At 46.1% G+C, this 22720-nt stretch overlaps 1 protein-coding gene across 2 annotated transcripts in view; it reads left to right on the plus strand.

The window, feature by feature from the left end:
* HCN4 (hyperpolarization activated cyclic nucleotide gated potassium channel 4) overlaps positions 1-22720 on the plus strand; it is a 103302-nt gene that overhangs the window by 69364 nt on the left and 11218 nt on the right. For both annotated transcript variants that reach the window (XM_009946735.2, XM_086471521.1), the window contains exons 4-7: positions 1515-1733; positions 15099-15245; positions 17239-17479; positions 19434-19598. In XM_009946735.2, coding sequence (XP_009945037.2) covers positions 1515-1733; positions 15099-15245; positions 17239-17479; positions 19434-19598 — 772 coding nt within the window. The remainder of the gene's footprint in view (positions 1-1514; positions 1734-15098; positions 15246-17238; positions 17480-19433; positions 19599-22720) is intronic.

Here is a 22720-nt window from a genome sequence, read left to right on the forward strand (position 1 = left end):
TGAGCCCAGACAGGCTGGCGCCAGCAGGGAGCAGTCTCTTCTGGGGCTGTGAATGTGCTGCTTCTTCTGTGTCCGCTTCGCTGTCGCTTCTGTTGCTTTGCCCTTCTTGTCGCAGCGTGAATCAGGCCTGTCTTGCATAATGTAACCAAATATGGCCAGGGTAACACTATCGCCTGTCTTTGTCCATGTGCTTATCTCCTAACCAAGCATTAACACTCTCCAGAGGTTCCAGCTCTTTGCCACAGCTCACAAACAGCGACAGTATGCTTTGCTTCTGTTTACTACTTGTAAGCTTACTGAAAAATTTCCATCAACATTAATGACACTCAGAGAGCTGTTTGCAGAGAGGTTAATCAGCTGTCCACCTGATTGTGATTAGATACCTCCAAGGAGGTGTCCAGTAAACTCCAGGGCTCACAAGCCACAAACCAGGCCTTCTGTACAATGACCTTCTAAGTTGCCATGGTATATGTGTCTGCACAGCTATATCCATAATGTTAACACCTTCCTAGGAACAGAAGGAAGACTGATGAATGTAATGATTATGTGCTGCAATGAATGTCACTGTAGCAGAGGTATTTTTTCACCTACCTTGTAATAGCAATGTGTGATGACAGTGCATTTACTTTACAAGGTTTTGTGGCAAGGACTTGCTAGCATATAATACCTACAGGATAGTAAATGTACCCTGAGCTGTTCCATGAACTCAGGCTCATCAGAATAATCATGAAACTTATGCTGTTTTTTTTCCCCTTTTTTAATTGCAATTGCAATGATGTAATTGCTGAGGTGCTTCTTGTGTTAGTTGCAGTGGGAGAGCCCAGGGTGTCAGAAAGAAGCCATTGACTTCAGCTGGCTTGTCATGGTGGTCTATTGCATCTCTTAAATGCAACTATTTGTAGTTTTCTCAGCTCCCTGAAAAAAGACCTGGTTTACACTGAGAACTTGCTGTCTGGGCATTATCATCTTAATTTTCTGCCCTTCCCATCTCTTCAGGTAATGACCAGAGATCCTGACCATTTCCTAAATTGCTGGGCAGTAATTTTCCCCACTCTAAGATCTTGCTGCTGACAGGCTTGCTCAGGCTCTCTTTTACCAGTTCTCTGTTAACGTCCATTTCCCAGTGGAGTAATAATTTGCTTCAGTTCCTTCTCCCACACGTGGGTAATTTTGAAACTATCCCAATGCATCATCTCAGTTTATCCCAGGTTACCAGTGTGTCAGACTGTCTGGCTTCCTTTCTGGAAAGTTTTATTGGAAAGAGTACATGCAATCTGTAAAAACCCTGGCCAGAGTCAGTTAATGTCAGATGACTAAACTTGGGCTTTTTTGGTTTTTTTTCCAAATCAAGTGCACTCAGCACTTCCAAGCCACCAAAGAATTAAATTGCCTGTTTAACATATAGAGGTGCTTTAAACATGGACTTTTGGGTTAGGTATGCTTTTGAAATGTGTTCATCTCAGAGAATGTCTTGTCCCACTGCTAAAGCTTTGTCTGTCTATCTGTCTCTTTAGAATGACTCCTGGGGGAAGCAGTATTCCTATGCGCTGTTCAAGGCAATGAGTCACATGCTCTGCATTGGCTATGGGCAGCAGGCGCCCGTTGGCATGTCAGATGTGTGGCTCACTATGCTGAGCATGATTGTCGGTGCCACCTGCTATGCCATGTTCATCGGCCATGCCACAGCCCTAATCCAGTCTCTGGACTCCTCACGGCGTCAGTACCAGGAGAAGGTAAGGACTGGCCTTTGCAACCCTTGTGTGACCCAGGGGTGGTTTACATACTGTTTGGAGGAAGCCAGGACCATCAGTGACCCATGTGAGAGGCCAAAGGTGTGGTGTCTTCATCACCGTGGCAGTTTATTGGTAATTCATACCCATGCATTCACTCAAACAGACCCTCAGGAGGAAATAGATGCAAGATCAGATGAATAATAGTAGGGCAAGTGGGTGATTCTTGTTGTCTCTGACTGTCTTTTTAGATCAACATTATCAATGTCACTGATACCTAAAACTGTAAGTCACATTTTCCTTTCCGAGATCTTGTTTCAAATCCCAAGTGAATGTTCCAGAATGCACAGCTTTTGTTTAGCAAGTACTTTCTTTAAGAGTATCCAGATTATTCACTTCAGTGCTTATGAGTGAAACTATGTAACAAACCCCAAAGCACAGATCAAACCTCAGGAGCTCCAAACAGGTTCCCCAGGTAGCTATCGAATTAATTGCACAGTTGTTGAATTGCATAATGTAGGGCACAGACAGAAATGTCACAGCTGAGCAGGTTACCACTGCAGCAGCAGTAACTGGTGGTGGTGGGTTTATGGTGGTGCTGTGAATTTGCAGGATGATAAGGAGCAAACAGGATCAGTCACCATGATCCAGCTGATGAGGGGTAACCCATGGAACTGCATCAGTTCCTTCCCTCTTTCCATGCCTTCAGTGAATTGCGATCTGTACAATGACATTTTGTTACCTAAAATGAAGGGGCTGCTGGCGCAATGATACTTTTCCCTCCAGGACATAGACAGGCAAAACTTCTGTCTTCAACTTCTGGTTGAACTGGTAGGCCCACACCTCCACGAAACAGGAGCGCAAGGCCTGGGTGGCTCAGAGGTGAGGAAGGGACACAGATAGCAGGTTACTGTCAGGCATCAACAAAAGCAACTGCCCCCAGTTAGTCAGGCTGAGTATGCCACAAGTATGAGGCAAGGAGGTGGTCAAGGGTCTTGTGGGTACGTTTGTTCTGAAGATTACAAAGAGGAAGAAGTAGTTGCTAGCCCTATTCCGACCCTGCCAAGTGCAATTAGATTAGGTGAAAGGGTAGCTGTTATTCGAGTGGGTAAACTATGGCTAGCATGCACAGGCTAGGTGAAAAACTTAAAAGTTCAGGGAGGAGGTGGGAGAAGCGATTTGTTAGATGACCTAGGAACAGGTTTGAGACATGGGGATTACAATGCTGGGCCACAGAAAGAGAGTAGGGCAGAGAGTGAAAGCAGAGAAGACCAGAGGCTGAATCGTGCTTTAAGGATAGGGAAGATCTTAAACCACAGCTTGAACTAAAAGATGGAAAAAGCCTGGAAGAAGTGTGGAGGACTGGGGTGCAACCAGAGTACTGGGCTTTGTATAGAGTTTTACGACTGTATTACAGATTGGCTGGACTAATTCTAATCGGGAGTAAGGCGTGCCAAAGAAAAGGACACTGCAGCACTAGGAACGCAAGCTGATCAAATCTGTGCATGCAGAGTATTTATTCAAATGTGTTTGAAGTAGCATAGAAGTCAAGGACTGATTTGCAGATCCAACCACCTGGTCAATCTAGCCGCAGCCAAGTTTACACCTGCAGGACTGGGCACTATGCTTTTTTTCTTAAGTCAGATCTGAAGACAAGGGCAGAAGTTGACCCTGGAAGTTGGATTCCAGTCAGTGCTCAGGGAAATCAGTCACCAGTAAGCTGGCAGGGACTGCGGTGGGGGTAGCAGAAGAAGTGTGAAATGTTAAAGCCTTATTATAATGTGGAGATGTGAATGAGAGGGTTAGTAGATCCAGGAGAAAAGCTTTGTGACAAAAGTAGTGGGTAGAGGATTTAACATAGGGTGTATTTCATGTGTAGTGGTTATAGCAGGTTCATTTCCCAGGGTATTCTCCTAGGATTAACACCTCAGGGATTGAGTATGTTCATTTTCCTCTTGCAAATGGGACAAATGATGGCCTAAAACGCAATATGTATTTACTTTCTGCATTCCTTAGCACTTGAATAGCCATGATTAAAATGAGGCTGCTTCGTGATTTGCAGCCCTGCCACTCAATTTCGTTCAGTCCTCATGGGACAATGTGTCTGTTGAAGCATATTATAAGCAAAGAATCTCAACGAGTTTGGAGGTCGATTGGTAGAAGCAGACAGAAGTTTAGAGAGCTCTGCTGAGTACACCTTTGGGCTGCAGAGAGGGCTCTGCCTCTCGCCTCAGCAGAGGCTCAGGCTACAGAGACTTTAGCAGCTGTTCTGGGAGTAGCAAAAGAAAGGGGAGACAGGCAAGAGGGAGAGGAATAGCAGAGATAACATAGTCACAGGACAGAAGGTTACAGCAAGTAACTGTGCTGACAGGCTTTGCTTTGTGTAAGCTTCAGGACAAGGTTCAGGAGTGAGTTTGTGGTGAAGCTTCAGATTGTCTAGATCTCTGCCAAACCAATTTGTTCTTCCCTTGCACAAACAGGGCTTTTGAGAAGAGGAATGAAAGCCAGGATGTGCTGTCTGTTGGCTTCAGTAGCAAGCTTGTCTCACTCTGGGTGGATTCATTGAACATTTGGGTGTTCAATCCCTGTCCTGTCTAAATCTCCTCCTGTGGCATCTGATTCCATGCTATACTGGTTTCTGAAAAGCAGGGAAGCTGTGTAGGATCGTTGGGGTGGTAGGAAGCATGGAGAATTTGGAGAGGGAAGTTGCACCCTCCAAGACAGCATAGTGCTGGTGTTTCCGAGTACAAGTGGAGAGTCCCATGTGGCAGAGAGCACTCACACTAGCTCAGGCACTGGAAGTGGCACAGCCATCAAGTAAGTCTGGCTCTGTGCCTCCCTTGAAAAGCTCTGAATCAGAACAGCTCTTTAGATCTGGCACTCTGAAGTGACTGTTTTCTTTCCAGTCTCAGAGGCAAAGTTAGAAGGGACCTGTCTGTCCCATCTTGCATTGCAGGGTGTGTTATGCCCTAAATTACTTGCGCATGGTCACAGAGAGAGTCGGTGCAGGATCAGGAGCTGGCTCTTGTCTCTTAACCTCAGTCTGGTGTTTAACTCCGAAATGTTTTTGCACCCAAGATTGCTGTCTGTTTCCTGCATGTGAGAGAATATTGCTACAAGTCCACCTTGAAGGATTCTGATAGAAAAATTTACCAAAGTCTTGTTGTGCAGTTGCATATTCTAACTGAATCGATCTGATAGGTTTGACCAAAGAGAAGCCTCACGTACCCGTTCTCACCCAGTGCTCCCTGCCACCATTCTCAGCTGCGCTGTTTCACTCTTGTGCACCACCTTTCATACTTCTCAGACCTTTACTGAGCTGATTTCTTTCTTTTGGGTTAGTTTTCTGCCAGATTGGTGGGTTGCATTAGCTTACTGTAGAGTCCGGTGAGTGCCAGAGGTGGTGCAGGGTGCTGGTGGAGGAGGTCCATAAGCATGAGCAGAAGCACAAGGACCTTTTCAGCTATTCGTGGATCAGCTCAAGCCTTAACACGAAAATTCATCATTGACTGTGAAATTACCCCACAACCTGCAGTAACTGTGGCTCACAAGAGAGGAAGAGTGTTTCCTGCCCAGGAGATGAATAAACTAGACTCATATGCAAGTTATTTTCTTGCTTTTTGCAGATTCCCCTATTAATTTCTTTCTCTAATCCTAAAGCTCAGCTGGATTAATATTTATGTCAAGTCACCACACACACACACTCATCCTCCCCGGCAGACTTTGTAACCTTGAGGCTTTTGGGAACGGTGATTATGCTGCTTACTGCAGCCGTGCTCCTTGGAACAAAACAGAGGGAGGCTCTGGGCTTCGCTCTCCCATCCCAGCAGGATGCAAGCAGTGGTGGGCATCCTGCAGAGAGGCTCAACTCTCCCATGTTATCTTCTCAGGTACATATGGAAGAATGACTGATGAGAGGTAGGAATTGCTGCTGTCAGCGTTGCGAGCCCAGTAAAGCTGTAATCTCTCCTTCCAGAGCCTCATCTGTCCTCAAGATCTGTCTGCTACACTGGCATTCTCTCAAGCTCTCGCCTGTCCACATTCATCCACCTGCTCCTCCTCCTCCCTGAACAGTCTATCCAATGCCTCTTGTTCTTAAAATGTGTATTGAAACTGGGCAGATACTTGCATGTTCGCTTGTCGTTATTCTGAAGAAGCACCTGCTGCAGCACAGTTGCAAGCAGGTAACACTAAAGAGAGAATCACTTTATAAAACCTGCAGAAGCACTTATGACATCACCTCTGAGTTCCTCAAACAGCCCTGCTTAACCATCCTCAGAGTCCTTCTTGCCACATCCCATGGTCTGGCTTATCCAAGCAAAAAGGCACTTTACTGACCAGCTATGAACATTTCAGCCCTTCTGTCATCAGCCTGAATTCAAGAAAGATTAGTTGGGGAAAATTTAGTAAATGTAAATGCTGGAGCGTTAACAATGACAGCTGAGAATCTATCTTATGGGCTTACTCAGTCCTTGCTCTTTCTTGGAGACCAGTAGTATAGAGTCTTACTAGGCACTAGGTTTAAGGAGTGATTTGAATTTTTCTCTGATATGTAATTAAACTATGGAACTCAGAGCTGCAGGGTGCTGCAGAGGTCCAAAGTTCAATTAGCCTTGGAATATTTAGACAAATTCACATAAGGAAGATCTTTCAAGTGCTATTGAATGCTAAGATGCAGCTACAAACCCTGGCAGTGGGTATCCCTAATCTGCTTTTGTCAGAAAAGCTAGGAGGGTATGGCCAGGAGCTGGGTTGCTGTGTGCCTCTTTTATTCTCTCTCCTCTTCCTCAAAGCACCTGAAGCTGTCAGAGACACACCAGCAGGTGAGAGGAGCCCTCAGCCTGACCCTTCATGGCTACACCGTTTTACTCTGCAGTGGGTGTTCTGAACTGCCTCCAAATGAACGTGTGCAGGGGATTTGGTGCAGAGATCCTAGCTGGGGTCCTGGATACAGTATAATCACATTAGCCTGGCAACATGCCCTTGCTGATTAGCCCCCCTCCACCCCTCCTTTACACAGAGCTAATTAACCGAAGCACAGTACTGTATCGAAGCTGTATTAATTCTTGTGGCTCCAGGGTTGGCTTAACCGGTGCTACCCTGGGGATGACACAGCATAGATACATTAAGATAACTAGTGTCAGCTGCTCTGTTAGCGTGGAGTTGGGCAAAGACTGCCATTATTCCCACACCTACTCTGCCACAACGCTGTCAGATGGGAAATTTCATGTTCATTAGCAGTCTGGACAGGATTTGAAGTGACATTCCCAAGCTGATTGGTCACCAATATCTGTAGGTTCTCAGGTGGCATTCCCATATTCCTAGCGTTCAAAGGGGTTATGTAGAAGTCCCCTCCTGAGCTAAAGTCTCAGTTCTGGATGTCGGGAAAGCTGCAAAGCTCCCTTACTCTTCTGGTAATGTGTGTGAAGGAGTGGGTAGGGAGTGTGCAGCACTCCAGAAGTTAAAGGTGTCTGGAAAATGAAATCAAATGCAAAATTTAATCGAATTTCCTAATTGGAAAAAGTTTGGAGAGCCTTGCTTTATCCTGTTATGACTGCACTAGCAGTATATTACCTCAGTCTGTTAAGAGATGGCCTGAGAACTATGGTGTCCCATGTTACTGTCAGTCAAAGCATTTGGGGTTGATAACAAGGCTTATAAATGATGCGCTTTATAGATTGTGTCTAGAAGCAAGCGTCTCTGATGTGCACTGGACTTGATGTCTCAGCACTGCCTCTAGGCAGTAATCAGGACTGGGTTTTCTGGCTGGTTTGCAGTCTAGAGTCAACAAGAGAAAGGAGCAAGGTTAGGTGCAGCTTAAGTTAACAGGAGGGGTCCAGCTTCCCCCCTGACGTATTGAAGAATGGCTGGAATAGCAAAGGGTCCCCCATCCCCACCTTGTCTGCATATCCACCCACGTGTGATAGTAAGTCCAAGGAGGCTGCCAGAAAATTGCAACCTCATGTAAGTTGTCCTTCCTTTGAGTGGGGATTTGGACCAGATGACGCCCAGAGGTCCTTTCCAACTTGAATAATTCTTTGACTCTGTGATGCAAAAGCGAGCAGGCAAGATTCAATGAGAATGCCAGGCTCAGGACTGTGCATCCAGCACTGCAAAGCAGCTGCCCTTTTACAGATACCACATCCATCTCGATTTTAGAAGCATGTTTGCAAGAAATAGGTAATGGGGTGGTGTAAATAATGATTCGTTCAGTTCAGCTCAACCAAAAAATCAGAAATTTGTATCAATTGTTTTAAGGTTATTTAATCGTTTTCATGAAAGAATCCTGGGTTGGTTATAAAATGGAAATCTTTTCTGAATGAAAACTTAGTGGTTTCTTTTAAAAACATCTTGCAGTGCAAATTATGTTCCCTTTATGGCCTTAACTAAATTGGGGTCGAGTAGTTTTTGCTCTTGCAGAAGAATATTTCATCGGTGAACTTATTATTCCTTGAAACTGTTCACCCATATGTTGCTCAGAGAAGCCCATTTTGAAGCTGTAAAACATGTCTTCTAGGTATCTATGCGGTGGTGATCAGTCAGCACTGAAAGCAGACAGTTCAGTGCCCAGGTGTGTGAGTGTGTCCGTCTTAGGGGTGGCGGTGCCTATATGGAGCGCATGACTGTAATGAAGTGAGGGGTGCATGCAGTCCCTCTCGATGCTCACACCAACAAGGGAAGGAAGGAGTCGGTGACATTGCAGTGTCTTTGTCGCACATCTTTACAGAAAGAGAAACGGACCTGCCATGTAGATTGCCTTCTGTCAGCAGGTTTACGTTAGAGATTCGTCTTGGTTTGCTGTATCTGAGATCCTGTGATTATAGCTAGGGTTTTGACACCTTGTTTCTGAGAGCGGAAGCCAGACAAATAGTTCTGTTCTTTGAGCAATGTCGATGGCAGCCTGGTCTGAGAAGTAGTTTGTGCATGCACAAGCACGGCGCGTGGTGTCATGGAAAGGAAAGTGCTCTTGCCTCAGCAGTTCTTCGTATCCCAGTGTGGGATTTCAAACTTCATTATCAGTTTTGAAATTCATTTTGGCACTTGAACAGTAAATAAATAAATAAATACATCATATTGCGAAGCGCTAAGCCTCCCTGCTGAGCCATCTCTCCTGGCAAAAGGCTGCTCCCAGCAATACTGATTTCAAATTGCACAGACTCACTGTTCTCTTTTCCTCATCTCTAGCCTTTGTCTGGTGGCAGATTTTACCTCATCTCACTTGTTCTGCTCTCCTGATGAAAGTAATGTTGATCTCTTTTTCCCCATCACACGTCTAGCTATGTGGATCCAGTGACACAACCTGACATCTCCAAAATATGCTGTGATATGAGTTTCACAGTGCTTAATGAATAATAAAAGTTCATTGACCAGATCCAGAAGTTCCCTGGGCTGGACTACTGACTTACGCTAGGATGTGACCTCTCACACCCAGCAAGGCCTTCTCTTCAGGTGCCTTTCCCAAGCTGCAGCTAGTCATGGAAAATAAGCTGTTTCTGTAGCCATGATGTACAGGTTTGTACTTTACACATTCGTCATTGCACAAGCTTCCTGTGATGCACAGGATTAGACCTTAAGGCTGAGCACCTGTAAGAGCAGGTGAACAGGGCATTGCCCACAACATTTGAAAGAGATTTGTCCCAAAGTTCTTGGATCTGCTCTCCTAGGACTCCTGAAGTTAGCAGACATTTCCATTGCTGGCAGCAAAGCCAGGCCATGTCCTCTGGGTGCGTGACTGCAAACTCAGCGCTACGTGCTAATGGCGCCATCCCCTGTGGTGGGGTTCCCTGGCTTGCGCTGTGGCCACTGCAGCAGTGCAGCTGATGGGGGGAAGTAAACAACTGTTTCCTCAGGCTCATAATTGACCCTACTCAGTCCGTTGATATCTCACAGCCCAGAAACAGGATTGTCTGAAGCATAATCCTTGTCTGAATAGGTACTGATTAACAGCAAGGGGAGGCAGCTACAGCAGCTGATCATTACAGCCATCCTCAATGTAATGAATGTTGTATGGAAAGTGGAAAAAAAGCTCCAGGAGTTTTCTGCTATTGTCTGTGGTCTTTGTAACACAGCAAGAGATAAAGAGCCTGATTCCAAGTAAGGTAATTTCTGAAGGTATCACTGCAGTAAGGGTAAAAGTGTTCCACGTTTTTAAGCATGTAACATGCAACACTTAAAAGTCATCTTCCTGTAGCAAATTGAGCTACTGCCGTGGTACAAAAATTAACCCAATCTTCAGAAGAAGTCAGGACCAGGACATTACGTAAAGCTTTTTGCAGAATGGAAGTAGCTGTTAAATGGCTTCCAAAGCTGAAGAGAGGATGGATGTGGGTTTAAATTTAGCTCGTTAATCAGAAAGTAAAAGTAGCACTGATAGCGTTTGGTGCTGTGCTAGATGTGGTGTGAGTTGTTCTGTTTGAATTGGTGTGGAAATAACTACTGGTTCCTATACAACTTGCTACAATTTGCCTGTATCACCCTCTGATCCCACCCCCCCCGCCCCGCTACCACTCCTCTCATGCAGGCACCCCAGCTGTCTTTCCACTGACTAGTTCACTTAGAGTTTCCTTTCATTCCTTCCATGAAGGAATGCAGCTCCTTCTTCAGCCTCATCTGTGAGCCCATCCTCTTGCTGCCTGGGGGCTAGAGGATGTGGGAAGGACAGCATATGCCTGAATACAGCTCCTCTCAGTCACTTCCCTATTGCTATGGAGAAGACAGCCCTGTGCACATTTAATTTTACGAAATGTCTGTATTCTTGTCGGAAAACAGCAGGACAGTGCTCATGAGCATGAGTATGTGTGTAGAGCCAACTACATTCATAAGCGTTGGATAAACTGTGGTAGCCCGCACCAGTTACAGTTCTCAGCAAAATTTCAGGAAGAGGGAAGAGCAAAATTATATAAGCAAGGAGTGACACTAAATATGCTACAAGCATGGAGCTCTGTAAAGGGAAACCAGCAAAGATCACACCAGCAGTGTCAGCATTATTTTATTGTGTTATAAAAGTTCACTTTTCTTCCCTTAAACCACTCACTCCGAGAGTCATTTCACTCCACGAGAGTGCATGTCTCGATCATTTTGAGTAACATGTAGATCTGGTCATAGAACAAATCCTGAGGATGGAATATGAATGGCTTAAAAGACAAAAAATAAAAGGAACTCACCATTTATTTGGTTTTGATGATTACTAAATGCTGGGGAGTTGCACCAGTCTAGTCCTGATCATAGGTCAGAGAAAATAAAACAAAGATACAACTGTGTCCCATCAAGACGCTCCATCTGGTGAATCACATGACTTGATCTTTACCCCTATAAAGCACTAATCCACTTGTCAGAGCCACAACATTGTACATCGTGGCTGCTTATGTGCATCTTAATCCAATCTCACAGGTTATATACTACCAGCATTCGAAATACTGTCAGAGCATCATCATTTTTCCCTTAATTGAAAATGCATTAGTCTGGTTGATTCTCCTTTTTCTTACACAAGTGCATCTCTGTTGACTTCCATGGAGTCCAGATGTGGAGACTGTGATCAAGATTAAACTCTGTCGCACAGTGATTTCAGCCTGTTTCTGGAAGGATGCAAGCAGTACAACAGTTCTGATTGGAAATGTGTATTTATCTTTGGATAGAGGGAGACAAGCATCCCAAGTGCCTTCATTACAGTAGGTTATGTGGGTGTGCCCGTGTCGGTAGGTGTACTGTGAATGTGTGTGTGTTTGAATTAACTGAGATGCAAAAATGGAAATCAACGTTTCTCTGAAGCTCTGAAGGATGATGTGTGTGGACCAGAAGAGGACTCAAGGAGGTGTCAATGCCAGGACTGGGATAGGAGCAGCTCTTCTCAGATGCAGGATTTTTTTTCTATTCAGAAGTAGGGCAAGGAAATAATCGAGCCTTTTCGGCCAGTGATTTATTACTGCCAGAGAGAGGAGGATTCATGATAGAGATTGAGAGCGTGGAAGGAGTTAAAAATATTTAGTTCCCTTTGGACTGTAAATGATCTGAGCTTTGGTAGAAGAGGAGGGGAGTGGTGAGACAACTAGGGAAAGTGGCCAGTTATAGAAGGAAAAATATTCAGCTAAATGGTTTTCTTTTGATATATTAATACCTCCTTCAAGGGCTTATTTGAGGAAAAACAGACTTAAGAAAATGAGTTAGGAATTAAATGGACTCAGTTGTCTTCAGAGAGATTTAAATAATTCCTAAATGAGTCTTTTTAGTCGAACTCCGAGAGGCCACTAATCTCTGCGCGTTCCTCTGAGCACAGGTCAGACTGAGGACATGGAGACAAGTAGGAAGACTGAACAAAGTACAAGGGAGAAAGGAGGCAAAAGGGGGCTGTCGAGGTAGGCCTGGCCACATCTGAAAGGCACTCAAAGGGGTACCAGCTCAAGGGGACATGAAGTGGCTTTAGAGAGTGCCATATCTGCACGGTATCAGGGCCTCAGTGAAAAAAAGGAAGACCTGTAAATTCAGGGTTATCAGGCAAAGTCTTTAATCCCCATGGACTCTGCTGTTGATGTTCACCACACAGTTACCCTTGCCTCTTTGTTTTGTCCCATCACTGAGCACTACTGGTGACCTCAGAAGCGATCTCGCTTAGAGCTGAGAAGAGACATGTACATCCCACTACACTTTGAAAGGCCCTCCTTCATGCAGTTTTTTAGTGGCCTTTCAGTTAGTCACTATTGATGCTTGACACTGCGAGAGTGGTGGCCTTCAGCCTGGCTGAGCAGCTCCAAGGAAAAGAGGAAAACCCCACATGAATCTTCAGTTTATCAGATGTAGAGAGGAGGGGCTGATGTTTTCATTTCTAAGCACCTCTGCAGACTCCATCTCTGTGCAAGGGAGAGTTAAGAGCCCACAAAACTCCAGCTGGCATGCATGGGTGAGAGGAGGGAGCCCTAGCAAAGGCAGGAGAGCCAAGATGTGTACCTTTTGTTAATTAGAGAATTATGGTTTCTTATTTTACAGTTTTCTTTTATAACCATGCTTTTAGTTCATAATCGGAAGCAGAACCTTTTTTTTCTGGTGAAATAAATTTGTCCTGGTTTTACTCTGAACCTTATCTAGGGACAGTGATTGTAGGGGAATCTGACAAGCCCTAGGGACTTTGCAGAGTAGTAATTTATTGCTCTTTGTTACAAAGCAATAAATCCATGTACAGTCGTGAGTAAACAGAGTCTGAGTCGCCCCATCCAGCCAATGCCTGTGAGTCTGAGAAGCTGGGGGTATTTTTCCTGAGAAGCAAAGGTCAGTTGAAGATTGATAGCAAGTGCTTATGGTGGAGAGAAGAGGGGTAGCAGGCACGTGGCTGGCAGTAGGTGATGAGAGGCATCTTGTGACCTGGTCAGTGGTCGAATTCAAGGCATTGGGCTAAAACTGAGAATATAAGGTGATATTTTTGGCAAATAATTTATTCAACAAAAATGCAGCATTAAAACAAGCAGAACTGTTTGTGGATTTAGGATAAATTTAATAAACTCGGGTCAGAAAAAGCTGGTGCCTAATAATTCCCCTTTCCATAATGAGTATCCTGTATATCCTATGTCTGATTTGCCAGGTCCCATGGATGTCTCAAACGCTGCAGTGCATCTCCAGTGGCAGCAGGCATCTGAGCCAAGCCGTTAAGCTTTCTGCATTTAAGAACATCACCTGCAAAATTCTCAATGGGGGGCAGCGAGTGTCCACATGCGAGATGCTGGTTTCTGCTCCCTTTATCTCCCTCATTCACCAGCTGCAGACTCCGGGCAGCACCCAGCATAGCGCCACCTTACACCGTCCTGCCAGTCTCTACAGAACTTCAGCAATCCAAATAATAAAGTGCAGCGTTAGTTGCCAATTCTCTGCCTGGCTCCCTGTGGGGAAGTGGTGACTCGCTTGACTTTGATCATGCTGTAGTGATCATGAATATTTACAGCCAGCTCCTCTGCTGCTAGCCACAGACAAAAAGCTCTGGAAATGCCAGGAAACCCCGAGTGTCCCCTCTGCCACCTTGGCTTCTTAGAGTAATTCCTTCTCCTCTCTGGTGCAGATCAAGTTGTTAGCATGCAAGGCAGTGCCAGCACAGGCTGTACCGAGAGCAGAGTGACACCAGTGTGTGCAGGGGAGGTCTGTAATGAGCAGAAGTTGGGTAATTAGGCTCTTCAGCACAAGCTGCAGTGAAGGGACATTCAGGGACAGATTTATCGGGGAGAAGAGGGGAAAGAGGGATGGCAAAGGGGGAGCATACTCCTTTTGTCAGCATTATTTAGTACGGTACACGCTCAGGATCATATTCTGCACTGCGTACCAGTGGGAGGGAGCATGATGATTGCAATGCACGCACCTTGTCCCTGCAGCACCTTCAAGGGAAGTGCACATTTTCCTTCAAGGGAAGCACATTTACAGTCCTGTGCCCTTGAGGAGGTGTCCTTTCTTCATAGAAAGCACCATTGATCCCCAAATTCTGCTATGGCATCAGTCAAAATGTGCCCTTGCATTCCTCTCTAAGTGACATGGTGGAAATGCAAATCATTAAGTAAAAATATGGACAGGTTAGATAGCACGAGTGCATGGGGCAATAGGGACACAGCAAAAGGTGAAGAAAACCAGGACCTGTGCAGGCCTAGGTGGGAAAGCAAAGGAGCCATCATAGCGGGGCAGACAAGAACACAGAGGGGAGGAAGAGCAGGCTATGGGTACTGTAGCTTCAACCGAATAACTCAGATTTGTCTCTGTGTGTCCTTCAGTTTGTCTGTGACTGTGAACATCCAAGGCAGAACTGTGTTCTGCTGTTTTGTACAACCCCTGGTACAGTGGGTTCCTGTGCTTGGCTGAGGCCTCGAGGTGCTGCACATCACTTACTGGTCTAGAGCCAAGCTGACAGGTCATACACCCTGGCTGCCATTCTGCTGTGTGACATGGAAGAACCTTCTGTTGAGGGCACATTGTACTTTCCTTGCTCTCATTCTGCACGGGGTTTGGACAGTCTTCACTCAGCAATATTTGCTGGGAGGAGATTCTCAGCTGAACACTTCTTACTCATCTCTGCTCCCAGCTTTTTCTCTGTGTGTGTGTGAGAATCAGCAGCTGAGCTGCTCAGCACCCAGAGAATGAGGAGTTGTCTCCACAGTGTAACTGGCTGAGGATAAGTTTAAAGGTTAAAACATGGGGCAGCCATTTGGGGAATGTAACAAAGATGTCTGCAAACGCCTTGTGTGTTCAGACAGTTGCTCTCTCCTGCACCAGATTTATCTGCCTGGGCCTGGCTTGGCCTGAAGGAAGCAGGTATGGCTATGGTCTAGCATGTGCCAGTCCATGAGCAGCTGCCATTTGTCGCATGTCCTGGTAACTCCCTCTCTTCCTCTCTCCCCTGCGCAGTACAAACAAGTGGAACAGTACATGTCCTTCCACAAGCTCCCTGCAGACATGCGGCAGCGCATCCATGATTACTATGAGCACCGCTACCAGGGGAAGATGTTTGATGAGGAGAGCATCCTGGGAGAGCTGAGTGAGCCCCTCCGAGAGGTAAGGAGCGGGCAGTGAATGGGCAATGCATGTTCCTGTCATCTTTGGCAGTTGTGGAGTTCCTGGTGTGCAGTGTCCTGTGTAGGGTACACCATCAGGTGATGGGAGTGGTGAGAGTCCAGCTTTCCCGTTAGCACTGGCTGTGTGTGTGCTCTGGTGTCATGCCCAGCAGAGGCAGCACATCCATGTGTCTGAGCAGCCGTAAAAGCCCCATTTTGCTTGGGGCTGTACCTATTCCTGTGCTGTGCCTGACTTTCTGGGAGAGGAAGGCCAAGAAGAACATGGTCCACAGCTTGGCTATGTCTCTGTCGGACCCAGTTTCATTCAGAGAGAGTGACTGTCCTAGCTGTTAATGTATGTCTGATGTTCCCTTGCCTTGGTCACGGCAGAAGTTACTGCTGTGGAGAAAGAAACCCAGGCCTTTGGCATTTGCAGGACTCCTGCCTGAGTCTGTTAAATGGTGCAGTACAAGTGATGTCTGACGTAAAAGTAATGGAGGCTGCAATATGCAGGCCCTGCCACCCACTCAGCGTGTGAGTAGGTACATCTTCTGAGGCCTTGGCAATGTCTGGCAATGTTGTCCTCTTTCCCAAAGAGCCCCTGCAGGAGAGTGCTCTAGAAAGTGCCTTGCATTTACCTCACACTTCTGCAAGCCCCCTTCCCTCCTTGCACAAACATGCACCGCTGCCTGGTACGGCGTCTCAGTAAGCTCCCACCTCGTGCTGCCTAATATTGAGCTGTATCTCATGTATTTATATAAACCACCATGCAGTGTGCTGGCCTCATCTGTGCCCCATCCATCAGCTGTAACAGCATGTAGAGTCAAAGGAAGGAGGAGCCTTCTAGCAGGGCCCACCCTTCAAAGGTGTCTTAACAGTAAACTCCCTTCTAGGGAGCTCCTTCAAGGGAACTTCTAGGCTGAAGCCTAGCAATGCAGGTTCTCCCTAGTATATGCCTCCAATATGTTACCCACAAGCACTAGAAGCGTTCTTCCTTCTCTTTCCTCCCTCCACTAATGTACCTCCATAGGAGAGAGAAGAGCTGAGGGTCTACCAGCCATATTTTAAAATTAGTTCTGCCAAAGTCTCAAAGGGCAACTCTGAAAAGAACCCCAGTGAGGAGGAGACAGATGCTTCCCCAGCCCTCTTTCTTCCTGCCTCAGTCATCCAGATGCTCCTTCTCTGCTTGGCTGGGGAGCATTGTGCTGAGGTGATTTACTCAGTATCACTTTCTGCCACTTTCGGAGTCTGAGCTGACATGGCACAGAGCAGCTCCTGTGCAGTGTAAAATGCTGTCATACCCTCCAAGTGACACCAAGCCACAGGAGGAGGCACAGTCCCTGTCTACTGTATGACAGCTGAACAGCTGAATTGGGTTTTATTCATCTGAGGTTGGTGATCCAGCCCATGCCCCATGGTGGGTACCTCTCCCTCCCCTGTCTCGATGCTGTCCCCATCTGCCCAGGATAATTCTTTCTCTCAGCACCTTGGCACATTTGCGCTGTTTAACATCTCATTGACAAGCAAGGGCAATAGAGAATGTAGGGCTGCCAAGGTGAGTTATAACATTTTCCCAGAGAGGAGCCCTGGGCTTTTTCATACAGCATTTCACCAGTGCTATGCACCTCTCACAGTCTAGGGTTTCCTGCAGAAAGAGGTATATTGTATGTATTTGGGAGGTTAGGGGCTATTGTCCCTGCTCAGAGAGAAAGCATATGAATGAAAGCAGTGAAGCGTGGCGTCAAGCTGTCAGCTTCAGCTCCCATTGCTACATGCTCTGAGCATCCAGAGCCCATTCCAGCCTGCATTGTGAGAGCCAGACTAGGGGAACAGCATTTTTTTTTTCCACTTTGGAATGTACAGGTCAAGGGGGGGAATCTTCATATGTTATTAGGTGTTGACTAAACATATGTGTGTGTCTTTTCTGCTTCCTGTCCCATCCTTTCTTCCCCCTTCCATCTCTCTCTTTTTCGTTTGTATCACATCGTGGTCAGGAAATCATAAACTTCAACTGCCGGAAGCTGGTTGCCTCCATGCCCCTCTTTGCCAATGCAGATCCCAACTTTGTGACATCCATGTTGACTAAGTTGCGGTTCGAGGTGTTTCAGCCAGGGGATTACATCATCCGGGAGGGAACCATTGGCAAGAAGATGTACTTCATCCAGCATGGGGTGGTGAGCGTCCTCACCAAAGGCAACAAGGAGACCAAGCTGGCAGATGGCTCCTACTTTGGAGGTGCGTGTTAGTCAATCACCCTTACACAGCGATACCCACTGCTATTGCTCGTATGTTCCTTAACTTGTCCTGGGCACACAGGGAAGACAGCATGTGGAACTGATAGCCCAGGCACCTCCTCCTCCACCACAGAGGTCTCTGTTCATCTCACCTGTCTTGCAGCTTCTCATATAGTAAATTGTGTGGTGGGAGGTGACTGGAACTCATGGGTAGTGCAGGAGTCTAGATAATAAATAATAACAAGACAGAGAAGGGAAACTTAGTTCTTGTAGATTCATTTCTTTTTTGCCCCAAGCAAACTGACAGATCTGTGAAGCTGAGAACCTCAATGAAAAAAATGGAGCATTCTCAATTCTCCAAGCACATTTATAAGTGTTACCTAGTCCTACTGTCTGGCATCTATCATATGAGGTACTGTATAAACATGGAGGAAAAAACATAGTCCGTCATCTCCCCAGCCTGTGGCTCAGCAAAATGTCGTGAAGCCCAGCAGGCAGGCATAATGTATCTGCAGCAGAGCTCTGGAACAGTGAAACTAGCATGAGGCCAGAAAAGGCTATAAGAGAAGATTTAGGATATTGCTCTTATGAGTAACACAGAAACACCCCACCTGTCAGAGCCCTGTGGAGACCCCACTGACAGCCCAAGACAGCCCAAGCCCTACATTCCCTGGTAGAAGCAAGTTTCAGTACAAGCACTGAATGCACCACATTAATGGCCTACTGAGAGGGGCAGAATGAAACCTGTCTTTCCTTCCCTTCTATAAGGCCTTTTCTCTATTAAAAAATCCCTATCATGCATTTCCTACACTCTTCTTAGACTCTTAGTTCCTGTGAAACAACCTGTCTGCACCTACCTGGAAGGATTTTGCATGTCTCTAGCAAGCAAGTTGGGTGAGTTTGCTGGGATTTGAAGTTACAGGGTTGAAATCAGGATACCCTGACTCTGACAGGTTTGATTAAAATTGCCCACGGCATTCAATGTGTTTTAGATACCACACGCACAAGTCCTCACACACATGGCATGGTCTCATCAGCATAATTTCCTTAGGAAAGCAGCCTAATAACACGCCATAGCCTTGTAGTGCTGCTATACCAGTGCTTTGGGATAGACCCAGAATGAATCCTGAGAGCAGTGGTGGTGGATTGGCACCCCACATTCAGCACAGAGAAGAGTGCTGTCAGTCTTTAGGTCACACCATCTGTCTTTAAGTGCCTGTCTTAGCTGCCCATACGCTGTGTGTAATTAGTGGAAAAGCAGGACTTGGGAGCTCTCTGCTGAGTGTTTAAGGAGTATCTGTGCCCAAGTCAGGCATTTATGGTAAAGGGCTTTCTGTTCTGTAACCAGCTGAGCATCCTCCTAGGAGTAGATGACTGCAAGTAAATATGCCAAGAGTTAGTAGCTGCCACTAACTTGGCTTTCCCTGACGATCTGTAAGCTTGTGGCATATCTACAAAAGCTTTGAAAACTTTGAAAATACAAATATTCCTGGTATGGGCATCAAAATTACTACCAGGCACCAAAGCCACAAGTCAGCACAGAGCCTTTACTACAAATCTAGAGAGAGAATTAGCTTTAATGAGAGCATGGCTTGACCTTTTGCTCCCCGTGCCTATGAGGAGCTGGAGAAAGACAGCTTCTCCAGTCTGACTGCACAGATGATATCTTTGGTAATCCACCATAACAAAACTTGTCTGGCTAATTAGATCAACAGAATCCCTGAGGTGCAATTGTGTGTAGCAGCTGCCACAACTGAGCCCCTGGTATTTTTGAATGTTACTGCATATGCAGAATATTACTACTGTTGATGTTTTCAGTGGGAGAGCAGGTAGAGTCCTGCTAGAGAGGTGACTGGGTGGCAGGCAGGACCACCTGTGAGTGACAGTACCAGGTCTTGTATTGCAGGGGTGATGGTGCCTATCCCCATGCGCTCAGGCTGGGTCTTTCATTCCAGAAATTTGCCTGCTGACCCGTGGCCGGCGCACAGCCAGCGTGCGAGCTGATACCTACTGCCGGCTCTACTCCCTCTCAGTGGACAACTTCAACGAGGTGCTGGAAGAGTATCCCATGATGCGGCGAGCTTTTGAAACCGTGGCTCTTGACAGGCTGGACAGAATTGGTAAGTTGAAGGTGTGAGGATCTCCTTCCCATTACCTGCTGCCCTGACACCCCATCGTCAGGCTTGGTCCTTAGTTCCTTTACTGGAGTTGTGACCTGGAGGAGATCACAGCCTGTCTCTTCTTGCCTGACTTCAGCTCCTACAAGGAGCCCCATTCACAATCAGTTAAATCCACATCCTTCTCTCTCTTTCGCACATACACATTTCTGCCAGCTCCTGCTTCCATTTGTTTCCAAGAGGTCTTTTGAGAACTAAGATCTGCAATCCGAGGCTGTCAGGGCCATGCTGGTGAATTCATTAGATTTTGAATTTTTGCTTAGAATGTGTAAATACACCATTGATAAAAGACTAACCTCTCAGAGCCCAAAGTAAACACAGTTAACCAAAGAGTATTACTGGGTTGTTATAGCTCATAGTGACCCATCCCAAGATGGTCTCCTGTCCTGTGGGAGACACCCTGTGCTGCAAACATCCCTAACTAGAGAAGACCACAATAGCATTCCTTGGTCACCACCAGAGACGTTTAACACAGAAAGATTAAGTGACTTACACAAGGTCATGCAAGAAGTTTTTGCAGAGCTGCGGACCGAGCATTTCAGAGTCCCAGTCTAACTTCTTCAGCTTCTTATTATACATCTCTTAAAACTGCATGCATTTTCATTGCTTTTCAGAATCAAAAAGGTCAGTGCAGTTCTGAGCACAATGCAGAAGGCGAGGAGGATAATGGGGTGAGGGGGTAGGGAATAAGCTGGCATCCCAGCAAGGGGTGAAGTGCCTCTGGGGCTTTTCATGCCAGGAACATTGTATTCTGTGCATCTCATTACCTGCTGCAAATCAGAAAGTGTGACCCCTGAGGGAAAGGTTATGAGCTAAATATGTAGAGTTTGGCAAAGCCCACACTAATGAGGCCCTAGTGTAAATGGCAATAGTCCCATCACTTGAGTTATTTAAATTAGACTATATGAACCACTAAGAAAATGTAACGTCAGGCACAACAAGGGATGGGCCAGTTTGACTTTATCTCAAATTCTTCAGCTTTAGGTGGTCAGTGCTGCTCAGATTCCTAGCGTGATGCTGTCTGTGACTGTGTATACAGGTGGGCAGGGCACCCTGTGCTTCTTGTCTTTTGCTCTGAGTGCCGCTGCACACATGACTAAAATTCATGGAAAATTTTGACCCAGCACAAAGAACCTCACATGCTTCCTCCCCTAGGAGAAATTTCCTTCCACAGGCAGCTGCAAAATGTCAGCATAAGGTCAGAAGGTGGCACAGAGCAACTGGAATAACAGGCCCTTTGGTGCAGAGCTCTGGCATTGTCCTCCCCTCCTTTTGCCATTCTGCTGACCTGAGACAACATCAGTCCCTGTGCCATATAAAAGGTAGAGACCTTCAGAGTCGTACACTGAAAATCCTAGTGCCACCCTTGTTTCCCTGGCAATCAGACTTGAGAGCTGCCTGTTCTCTCAACTTTACATCCTCTACTATTGCAAAATAGTGCACCTTCATAGCACTTTCCAACGAATTTCCCAAAAGAGCCTAAGGGAGTTATGCGCACCCTACTGAAACTGGCAGATCCCATGGAATTCCCTGTTTTTATAAGTAAGGCATTTCTTCACCTTCCCCTGAAATGTGCACTGTCCAGAAAGAGCAGTGTGGTAGCTGTGTAACAGCACGTGACTTTTTAGGGAAGTCTGCATTTTGCTGACACTCTCTCTGAAAGCAGAGGGATTATTCTGTAAGACTGAAGTTAAGGAACAGCCGTTCATAAAAGCCAGGGATAAACAGAAGCAGGACCATATTTTTGGTTCCTGTTACATTTGGCTCAGGATCTGTACACAAGATGGAAGCAAATGGGAGCCTCCTTCCAAGTCAGTGGTGCATTCACTAACTCCCTTCTACCCAGATGACAACATGTCCTTGAGAAGCCCATGCCTCACTGAGTACATAAAATGATTCAGAGGGCTCTATCACTGTTCTGGTACCAGGATAAGATCCATCCAGTATTCCCCCTGTGCAGTGAGGAATGAAGAGAGCAGGGAGAAAAATCTCAGTCCATCCAGTCACAGTGACTGGAGAGATGTTTACAGAACTACCAGCTCTATGGCGGATTTGGAAAGCATGGTCTAAGTTCACCTAGGTAGCAGGGAGACAGGATGAGAACGTAAGACCTCATCCCTTGAAGCAACAGGAGCAGTACTGGTTGACTGGAGGTGCGATGAGGCATTCACTTTGCACAGCAAATGCAATTCGAAAGCCTGTGGCTGGGCAGAGGGGAAGGTGAGGGGCAGAGGCACCCTGATCTGTGTGCCCCCACCGATTCCTGCTGGTAGATGCGCAGTGCAGCAGCATGAAGGGCACAGCCCTCCAGGGAGCTGTCAGCTACATTGATCGCTTGGCAAAGGGCATGTTGATAAATCCTTCTAACCTCTGTTATTAACGGGAATTGATATTGGCCTCCTGCCTGTGCCATGCATGGCCGGGGAAGACGTTCCCCAGGTGGTTTGTGCTTGCAGAGCTCTTTAAAGACTGAAAGGGATTAGTCTGCATGAGTTGACTAAGGCTGGGGTTCTACAAAGATTTGTGTCCCTGCTTAACTCTGCTCTCTGAGTAACTTCAGACTTCCTCAACCTGCAGAATATCACACACCTAACTCTCCACAGGCTCAGGACCTGAAGATTGAGTCTCGGAAATTAGGCTGATCACTGATTAATGATCGTTTTATCACTGATTAAATCTTCCTCTTTTTCTTGTTCTTGACCAAGCTGTAAAAGACTTTGTAGTATTTGTGTATTGAAATGATTTGTTCATTTCTCCAGTGAGTAATTCTTTGTCTGACAAGCATTTATGAATCGTCCCAGTTTGCGATGCGTCAATTACGTAAGTCACATCATTCTGTTCCTGACTGGCTTTGAAACTGGCTTTCAGTGACCATTGAAGCTTAAAATTAGATTTTCACAAGTATTTGCACTTGTAAAACACAACCGCTCAAATGTTCATTGAAAGTAAACACAATACAGGTCATGAATATTGTCGAATCAAAATTCGCTGGTGTGTTCAAAAAATATTGGGGGACAATTATTTTTTATTGTTCATTGTGCTGTAATAAATACCATAAATGTATG

The sequence above is a fragment of the Leptosomus discolor genome, chromosome 11 (genome assembly GCF_034619465.1).
Source record: "Leptosomus discolor isolate bLepDis1 chromosome 11, bLepDis1.hap2, whole genome shotgun sequence".
Lineage (NCBI taxonomy): Eukaryota > Metazoa > Chordata > Aves > Leptosomiformes > Leptosomidae > Leptosomus > Leptosomus discolor.